This window comes from Gymnoscopelus braueri (assembly GCF_963280865.1).
Source record: "Gymnoscopelus braueri genome assembly, chromosome: 15".
NCBI lineage: Eukaryota > Metazoa > Chordata > Actinopteri > Myctophiformes > Myctophidae > Gymnoscopelus > Gymnoscopelus braueri.
In genome coordinates, this window is record NC_137620.1 from 20,466,219 (window position 1) to 20,476,445 (window position 10,227).

At 42.7% G+C, this 10,227-nt stretch overlaps 1 protein-coding gene across 3 annotated transcripts; it reads left to right on the forward strand.

The window, feature by feature from the left end:
- Positions 1-686: 686 nt before the first annotated feature.
- On the forward strand, positions 687-9,947 carry LOC308102450 (uncharacterized protein). 3 transcript variants are annotated; one of them, XM_080452174.1, is made up of 12 exons: positions 687-970; positions 2,324-2,429; positions 2,460-3,264; positions 3,749-3,940; positions 4,203-4,298; positions 4,433-4,589; positions 5,705-5,967; positions 6,398-6,589; positions 6,849-6,944; positions 7,077-7,236; positions 8,600-8,725; positions 8,901-9,947. In XM_080452174.1, the coding sequence occupies exons 2-12, from the start codon at positions 2,326-2,328 to the stop codon at positions 8,942-8,944; spliced, it is 2,235 nt and encodes a 744-aa protein (XP_080308300.1). In that variant the 5' UTR covers positions 687-970; positions 2,324-2,325; the 3' UTR covers positions 8,945-9,947. The 3 variants fall into 3 exon arrangements, with proteins under 3 accessions (XP_080308300.1, XP_080308301.1, XP_080308299.1); XM_080452175.1 differs by having other exon boundaries at positions 2,493-3,264; XM_080452173.1 differs by having other exon boundaries at positions 2,324-3,264.
- Positions 9,948-10,227: the final 280 nt, after the last annotated feature.

Below are 10,227 nucleotides of genomic sequence, written 5' to 3' on the forward strand. Positions count from 1 at the left end.
TCAGCCCTTGGGGCTGCATTTGAATCTTAATTTCCTTAAGTCGATTAGCTGCATTGTTAATTGTAACAGAGTTGTAACCATGGTTGCCATATCAGCTTATTTCAAGCAACTTTGGGCTTGTTTTTCCTGTAATGTTGCTTGTAAATATTGATAGTTGCTTGTTGCGTTTTTTGGGGCTTGTTTCTAAAAGCGTAGTTGCTTATTTGGGCTTGTTTCCTAGTGTTGTTTAAACCAGTGGTTCTCAACCATTTTCATGTCAAGGACCCCCAGATTAATATGTATTTGTCAACGGACCCCAATCTGAAAATATTTTGTGCCAGGGACCCTTGTACAAGTTTAAAAAATATTCCACATTTGTCACATTTCTCAAAATCACCATAAAAATTGAGCAGCAGGGGAGAAGGAAAAAACACAAGACAACTATGCAACTAACTGTATAGCCTGCTGACTGATCGAAATAAAACAAAAATAAATTAAAACATGAAATGTGTTTAAGAGGGCCTATCTTATTGTTGTAGAGCTTTTAAATAAGGCTGGCCTAATGATACCCTTAGGCCAGCATAGGCCTACTAACTACTACATCCCTTTGGCAAGATGACGTCAAAAAAAGAAAAAGGCCACACCCAGCTGCAACTGAAGAGGTTTCGGCCTCGTTTCTCCTCCCATCCCATCATTGTGTTTAAAAAGCAGGAGAGGCAGCTCAGATGTCACTCTCTCTTAAGACACCGTTCAGAGCATCACTGGCCCACAGGAGGCACACAAGCTCTGTGGCTTTATAGTATCATCACACGTAAGGAAACCTGGACTCTTTATTGGGAACTTCATAAGGCTACTACTTCTCACCTGGATCTCAGCAGTCAACTCCAATACAGTAGTGAACTTCATTAGGCCAATAGTTCTCACCTGGATCTCAGCAGTCAACTGAACTCAAATACAGTAGGATAGGATACACAAACAGAATAATCCACAGGTAAGTTTTTTTTGTTTAGTTTTTTTTTGCAATAATTATGATTAGCTTTCAATTAAGCTTGTTTTACAGCATGTAAACAGTCTGCCTACTTATGGTAACAGGATAGGGTGGGCACCAAGGAAGAGTGGGCACCTCGGTGTTAAATTGGCTATGTTTTCCAAAATGTAAAAAAAAAAGAAATTTGGAAAATGTGTTTAGTAAAGTAAAGTAAAGTATACACATTTAGAACATGCTTAAACATTAGACAATTATGGTCTAATATTTCTACAATTGCACAAATTGCTACAAAACCCCAGTCATTTTGGGCATAAACAAGAAGTTGAATGATACAATGAAGTCTGATAATGATGTACCATGCATGTTCACATCATGTATACTTTACATTACTTAAGACCTTTTTTTTAACATTTTGGACAAAATAGCACATGTTACATCGAGCTGCCCAGATGTCCCTAGTGCCCACCTATCCTGTATCCCTTCTTATTTGTATGATATGAACTGGATATTTTGTAAGCAAAATGATTAGGCTAATCTTTTTTAATGCAGAATACAATTAACAGTAGCCTAATATATCAACATCATATGCTAACGTTGTTTGATGAATAGAAATATTGAAAGTCATAGATGTTACTGTTGGCAGAAACCTTTTCTTCACCCATCACCCATTCTTGAGAATTGGGACAAAACCTTAAATTAGATTTAAAAAATAAATAAAGAATTATGCTGGGAAAAGATATTTAAAAAGATCTAAGTCTTGACTATTACACCATGTAATGGGCCAACCTCCCACTGTTTTTCTATGTCAACTCCATAAGATGGCATATCTGATGGAGTTGACATCTTACGGAGTCTTTCGGAGTTGATAATTTTTTTTCCATTCAACAGCACAGTCATAATGATAATTTTTTACACATTTTAAACCATAATTATTATTTAGTTTGGATTTAGAAGGACTTACAGAGTTGACATGTTATGGTTGAGACACATCAGATAGCAATATTATTTAACACATTTATCAAAAAATAGAAGGCTTACAATAGCTTCAGCAGCTTTCCTGCCTTTTTTTTAAAACCAGGAAGTGATACAGGGGACCTTAGGATATAGATAAGCCTGTTTATGTCTGATTAAATTATGTTTTTGTAGAAATTTGACAAAGTTGACAAAGGTCTTGGACACAACTTTAAAGGGCCAACATTTTTACAAAAAATATATTCTTAAACAAAGATGATAATAGTATACATTCTTACACCTACAGTATGTTATGTGTGTGTGGGATTATCTAGCATAGCAATGATACTTTTTAATGATAGCAAAGATTGATCTTGACTTGAATACCCCTTTGCTTCCATCCAGACATGGACAGACTGCTACTTTCTGTGATGCTTGTTGCATTCGCCTCAACGCTTATGGTTGCCAACACCACATCAACGGCAGCCACGGCCAGCGCAACATCAGCCATGACCAATGCGGCCAGCGCAACAGCAGCAGGGACCAATGCGCCCGGCGCCACAATGGCACCAGGGACCAATGCGCCCGGCGCCACAATGGCACCAGGGACCAATGCGCCCGGCGCCACAATGGCACCAGGGACCAATGCGCCCGGCGCCACAATGGCACCAGGGACCAATGCGCCCGGCGCCACAATGGCACCAGGGACCAATGCGCCCGGCGCCACAGTGGCACCAGGGACCAATGCACCCGGCGCCACAGTGGCACCAGGGACCAATGCGCCCGGCGCCACAATGGCACCAGGGACCAATGCGCCCGGCGCCACAATGGCACCAGGGACCAATGCACCCGGCGCCACAGTGGCACCAGGGACCAATGCACCCGGCGCCACAGTGGCACCAGGGACCAATGCACCCGGCGCCACAATGGCACCAGGGACCAATGCGCCCGGCGCCACAGTGGCACCAGGGACCAATGCACCCGGCGCCACAGTGGCACCAGGGACCAATGCACCCGGCGCCACAGTGGCACCAGGGACCAATGCACCCGGCGCCACAGTGGCACCAGGGACCAATGCGCCCGGCGCCACAGTGGCACCAGGGACCAATGCGCCCGGCGCCACAGTGGCACCAGGGACCAATGCGCCCGGCGCCACAGTGGCACCAGGGACCAATGCACCCGGCGCCACAGTGGCACCAGGGACCAATGCGCCCGTCGCCACAGTGGCACCAGGGACCAATGCTTCCGGCTCCACAATGGCACCAGGGACCAATGCGCCCGTCACCACAGCCGCTGCTGCTACTGTAGCTGCACTGGTAACCAACACCACAGTGGAGACTCTCTCGGTAGGTGATTGTAGAATATAGCAGTGGCTCTCAAACTTTGTCATGTCAAGGACCCCCAAATTGATATGTATTTGGCCACGGACCCCCATCTGAAAATATCTAGTGCCAGGGACCCTAAGAAGAGAAGATTCGTGTTTAAAAAAAATAATGTAAAATGTCCAAACATTTTCAAGACTTTTGAAAAATAGCCGATGTACAAGCTTGTATATCTGCTATTTTTCAATAGCCAAAGTATGAAATAATAGTGGTTGTAATTATTGTGACGTTATATTAATTAATTTAGCTGGGGACCCCCAAGAACCCCTGGGGGTCCCCTGACCCCACTTTGAGAACCAATGGACTATAGAATAGAATAGACTGACAAAGCTGGCAGTGATAGCAGCCATGGTCTGATTCACACACCTTGTGCGAGCCACACCTCTAAAAAGTGATTCTCTCTCCCTCTCCTCTCCCTCTCCTCTCCTCCCCACACAACCACATACAGACAAACATCAATAGGGTCGGTTGCGGTACCAGCCGACTCTGCGTGGCAGATCCAACCAGCTGTGACCCGTCCACGTCTAGCTCCTGTTTCTTCGTCTCCGTCCAGCAATCTGCCGGACAGAACTTTGAGTTCCAGATCGCCGGAGAGTCAACTGGTTATTTAGCCGCCAGTCTGTCCACAGACACCACTGCGGTATGGAAAACCTGCTTAATGAAAATTCAATAAATGCGCATACAGTAGATCTGTTTTGTAAAGCGACTTTGAGTACTCAGAAAAGGCACTATATAAATTGTATGTATGTATCATTATTATTATCCCATGGTGCACACCTGTGTGTTTTAAGATGAGGCCTAAGGAATCCATTTAGCTATCTCTCTATCTGCTCTACCTTCAATGCATCATAAGCTTATACTGTATACTGTATAGGTGTTGATTGCTCAATTCTCCCCCACAGGGTGGTAATGATATAACCTACATCTGTGCCAACAACAACAGCGTGATTCAGTTCTTCAGTGCCTTACTCGACAACGGAGTTCTGACTTTGACAACGGTGAGTTTCACCCATGTGTATGTGTAATTGCACATCTCGGTTCTGAATAAGAATTTGGTATAACTAAGCTAACTACTGTAACAACTGTTGTCTTGTTTGAGCCATATTATGCTAAAACTTTTTTTTTCTTTCAGTTGAATGTCAACTCTGTGAAGGGAAGCTTGAATGGAAGCCAGATTCAGTGTACCTTTGCAGCTACCGTATCAAGTTCAACTGGAGGAAGCAGACGCAAGAGAGCCACCACATCCAGTAGCTTCTCCGTGGGTGTGTCCACTGGCAGCGTCGACAGCAGTAAGCAAACCTCCTTATCACTTTATGGCCTAATTAGAATCAGAAACACTTTGTTTCCCAAAGAAAGACTTGTAAATCTGCATGAACAGTATGTTAGGTCAAAGGTCACTATTCACTATGATGTTGAAGTCGTTGTACCATCGCTGGCGGAAGCCTTGGCCATTATGTTTTCAAGTTGTCTGTCCATCCGTCCGTCCGTCCGTCCGTCTGTACCACGTCACCTCAATTATCTCAGGAACACCTTGATAGAATTTCACAAACGTCCACTTGGACTCTAGGATGAACCGATTAGGTGGTCAAAGTTAAAGGGAATGTTTTTTGTTGAATATTCTTCATATTTTGTGAATTCATCATCCAATGAATCCAATGAAAGAACTGATCAGTCTTGCCCAAATACGGAACTGTACTTAACTCCACATTTAGATGTTTTATGTCCTTATAATTAGCCTGCTTTATTTTCTAATGCAGCATGTTGTCATCGTCAAACAGACGATAATGTCCGATATGTTCGCCTAATTACCACCTAATTAAGGACAGGGATCTTTCTCCCCCTCCAAATTATTTAATACTTTTCATTACCAATAGCAAATAGCACAATATAAGCATTATTGAGGTTAAATTATGTGGAATTTATGTCATCTGAGCACGAGGCATGTTCAACCCAAATGTAATGACCAGCAATGACTAGTAGGATTAATATATAGTACATGGTACTGACATACTACTGCAAGTGGACCTTGCAGAACTTTACTGCAGACTATTATGTATATAGCTGACTATATTCATATTTTAAAGTCCAGATGAAACGTCATTTGGAGAGTTTGGGTATCTAATTTCCATATCGTGACATATTTCCGACATATTGTGCTCCGATAGGGTTAAAAGGGCATTTTTCACGTCATCGTGACATAGCCTTACACAGTGACATAAGAGAGTACACACACACACACACACACACCCCCACACACACACACACACACACACACACACACACACGTACAAAATAGGTTTGTCTTTCATATTATGTATGCCCTTACGTCGATCCCACACTTGTAATTCACACTGGATAAGAGCGTGTGTGCTAAGGCCTAAATTGTTATTGGTTGTGTCCTTAGGCGGCTCTCTTGGAACCCCCACAACTCAAGTCCAGAGCAACGTTGTGAACCTGGCTGAACCCACGACCACCGTCACAGTGGTGGTAGCTGCTACTACTGTTGCTGCTACTACTGTTGCTGCTACTACTGTCGCTGCTACTACTGTCGCTGCTACTACTGTCGCTGCTACTACTGTCGCTGCTACTACTGTCGCTGCTACTACTGTCGCTGCTGCTACAGCTGTAGCTGCACTGGAAACCAACACCACAGTGGAGGCTCTCTCGGTAGGTGATTGTAGCAATATAGCAGTGGCTCTCAAACTTTTTCATGTCAAGGACCCCCAAGTTGATATGTATTTGGCCGTGGACCCCCATCTGAAAATATCTAGTGCCAGCGACCCCAAGAAGAGAAGATTTGTGTTAATATCCAAACCTTTTCAAGACTTTTTAAGTAGCCAAAGTATGAAATAATAGTGGTTACAATTATTATTATATTAACTAATTTAGCTGGGGTCCTCTTGGTACCCCCCCCCCCTCCAGGACCCCTGGTGGTCCCCTGACCCCACTTTGAGAACCAATGGAATGTAGAATAGAATAGACTGACAAAGCTGGCAGTGATAGCAGCCTTGGTCTGATTCACACACCTTGTGCGAGCCACACATCTAAAAAGTGATTCTCTCTCCCTCTCCTCTCCTCCCCACACAACCACATACAGACATCCATCAATAGGGTCGGTTGCGGTACCAGCCGACTCTGCGTGGCAGATCCAACCAGCTGTGACCCGTCCACGTCTAGCTCCTGTTTCTTCGTCTCCGCCCAGCAATCTGCCGGACAGAACTTTGAGTTCCAGATCGCCGGAGAGTCAACTGGTTATTTAGCCGCCAGTCTGTCCACAGACACCACCGCGGTATGGAAAACATACCGTACTAATTCAATAAATGCACTGCATACAGTAGATCTGTTTTGTAAAGCGACTTTTGAGTACTCAGAAATTTTTATGTATGTATTATTATTATTATTATTATCCCATGGTGCACGCCTGTGTGTTTTAAGATGAGGCCTAAGGAATCCATCTATAGCTATCTGTCTGTCTGCTCTACCTTCAATGCATCATAGGCTTATGCTGTATACTGTATAGGTGTTGATTGCTCAATTCTCCCCCACAGGGTGGTAATGATACCTTCTACATCTGTGCCAACATCGACAGCGTGATTCAGTTCTTCAGTGCCTTTCTCAACAACGGAGTTCTGTCTTTGACATCTGTGAGTTTGTAATTGCACATCTCGGGTTCTGAATAAGAATTGTGTGTAACTAAGCTAGCTAACTACTGTAACAACTATTGTCTTGTTTGAGCCATGTTATGCTGAAACTGTGTTTTCTTGTTTTCTTTTCAGTTGAATGTCAACTCTGTGAAGGGAAGCTTGAGCGGAACACAGATCCAGTGTACCTTTGCAGCTACCATACCAGATTCAACTACTGGAGGAAGCAGACGCAAGAGAGCCACCACATCCACTACAGTCTCGTTGGGTGTGTCCACTGGCAGTGTCGACAGCAGTAAGCAAACCTCCTTATCACTTTATGGCCTAATTAATTAGAATCAGAAACTCTGTCTCCTAAATTGTAATCTGTACAGTATGTTAGGTCACTATAGTCACTATGATGTTACAGTAGTTATACCATCGCTGGCGAAAGCCGTGGCCATTATGTTTTCAATTCGTCTATCCATCTGTCCATCCGTCCGTCCGTCTGTCTGTCTGTACGTACTGTACGTCACAACCTCGTTAACTCAATATCTCAGGAACGCCTTGATAGAATTTCTACATATTTGGCACAAATATGGCACCACTTTTAAGTTGCTTGATTCAGTATTTAGATATTTGATATTCATTTTATCAGACACGCCCCCTTCTTATACAAACACATTATAACTTCAAACCATGTTAGATTCATCAAAAACACCCGTCCTTGGTTCTGGTGACTCACCCCGCCCTCCTAATTCGCGAGGGGGCCGTGTTTTTTTGATAACTTCTTTCATTTTTTTTTTTTTTTTTTTTTACTGTATTTAATGTTTTTCATTTTCCAAAAATAATATAAAAAATAAATGAAAAAAGTTATCAAAAAAACACGGCCCCCTCGCATATTAGGAGGGCGGGGTGAGTCACCAAAACCAAAGACGGGTGTTTGATGAATCTAACATGTTAAAAATGTAGTTTGAAGTTATAATGGGTTTGTATAGGAAGGGGGCGTGTCTGATAAAATGAATATCAAATATCTAAATACTGAATCAAGCAACTTAAAAACTGTCTGGGGGGATCACAAAGGCCTGAGTAGATGATAAAATGACCCAAAGTTTTTTTGAAAGTGAAATATCCCTTTAATATGTGGAAGTTATGTCATCTGAGCATGAGGCAGGTTCAACCCAAATGTAATGACCAGTGATGACTAGTACTAGTCATACTACTGACATACTACTGTAAGTGGACCTTGCAGAACTATACTGCAGACTATTATGCATATATCTGACTATATTAATATTTTAAAGTCCAGATGAAGCTGCATTTGGAGAGTTTGAGTATCTTTCCATATCCCGACATATTATCCTCTAAAAGGGTTAAAAGGGCATTCTTCACGTCATCGTGACATAGACTTACACAGTGACATAAGAGAATGTACACACACACACACACACACACACACACACACACACACACACACACACACACACACACACACACACACACACACACACACACACACACACACACACACACACACACACACACACACACACACACACACACACACACTTATGTATCCCCTTATGCCCTTATGCCGATCCCACACTTGTAAGTCACACTGGATAAGAGCGTGTGTGCTAAAGGCCTAAATTGTAAATTGTAATTGGTTGTGTCCTTAGGTGGCTCTCTTGGAACCCCCACAGCTAGAGTCCAGAGCAACGTTGTGAACCTGGCTGACCCTACGAGCACCGTCAGCAACATTTTGACAAGCCACGCCATTCCACTCTGTCAGTCCCTCTCCAAAGGTAAGCTAGAAGACACTGCCATGGCTCCAGTTATGTTTTGCTGTGTTTTTTTGTATTTTTATTTGATGAATGAATGATCTGCACTGCAATGAACTGCACTATATTGCAATGAACTGAACAAGCATCTGCATACTGACTAATTTCTTTCTCTCTCTCTCTCTCTCTCTCTCTCCAGTTCTTCTGACCATTTTGGCCGTGGTTGGTGTGTCCTTGCTCTGAGGAGGTCAGCTCAGAAGATCAGCACACCTCCGTAGAGGAAGCTCCACTCAGGAAGATCATAAATTTCTCATCTGCTTTTATTATTTACCATTGCACATATTTCTCAGACTCATTTCCACCTAAGCACCTCTGGGTGCAAGTGGTCTGTTAATACTTTGTGGGGGGAAACAAATGGGCTTAATTTCCCCTCCATTCTTCTATAAGCTTTAAGAGATGCAATGAAGAATGCTTAGTGTATTAAACGGATCCTGTTTACAACCAATACATCTGCTTTGATTTACAAATGTATCCACTGCACAAGTCCCACGTTGTCCTGCATGATTCCATCCTTCTGCTTCATACAGAATCACGTTTTGTCTTCAGGTATCCGAAGGTAAAAAGAATGATGTGCCATGTGTGTTCTCATAAGTCTGATTTTGTCCAAATACTATTTTTTATTTACTTGAACCCTGTGGTCAAACGGCCTTATGCGTGATCAGTAACTTGTTACTCATATTATTCTGTACAACCTTATTTATTGCAATTATTTTGTCTTTTGTAAAATAGACTGTTAATTTCGTGTTTGTGCGCGCATGTTCATGCGTATTTTGTATGACATGTGAGCAAGTGCTTTGGTGTGGAATCACAAGAAACCGACCAGCAGGTGAGCAGACGCAACGTTTGCCAGCCTCTGCTCTATATTCACTCATTAAAATGATGTGAGCATATGGCAGACAAATCCCAACCTCAAAAAGAAATTGTAGGGCAATCCTAAAAAATATGAAGTTTATTTGTACAAAGTGTATCTAGATGAATAGCTAGACAAGAGTCAGTAACTGCTCTAAATGAAGCCTTCATTGGCAGATGATGTCTTTGTGTGTATGTGTGTGGGTGTGCATGTGCTCTTGAAGAAGGGTGAAGCAATAAGGCCACTGGTTGGTGAATGATATGACTGCACTTTGTACTGTACTATACAATAATGCTTTTGTTTCACATTTTTGCAATAAACGTTTATCAACACTAATTCGTTTACTGTCTTTACATCTAAGTCTTTAGAGACTGGTTGGTGATAAGCCTGATAAGATGGAATTGCAGTTATCCAGCATGGCGGTAAATACCTGAAACTAGTTTTTCTGCATCTTTTTGATACAGGATGTTCCAGATTGTCTGTTCTCCTCCCATCCCACCATGTACTTAAATAGCAGAACGCAGGGCCCACAGGCACACCTGTTGGATTAGACACCCACAGAGCCTTGTTTATTGGGAACCTATTAGCTCTCAAACGATTCTCGGCATCAACTCAA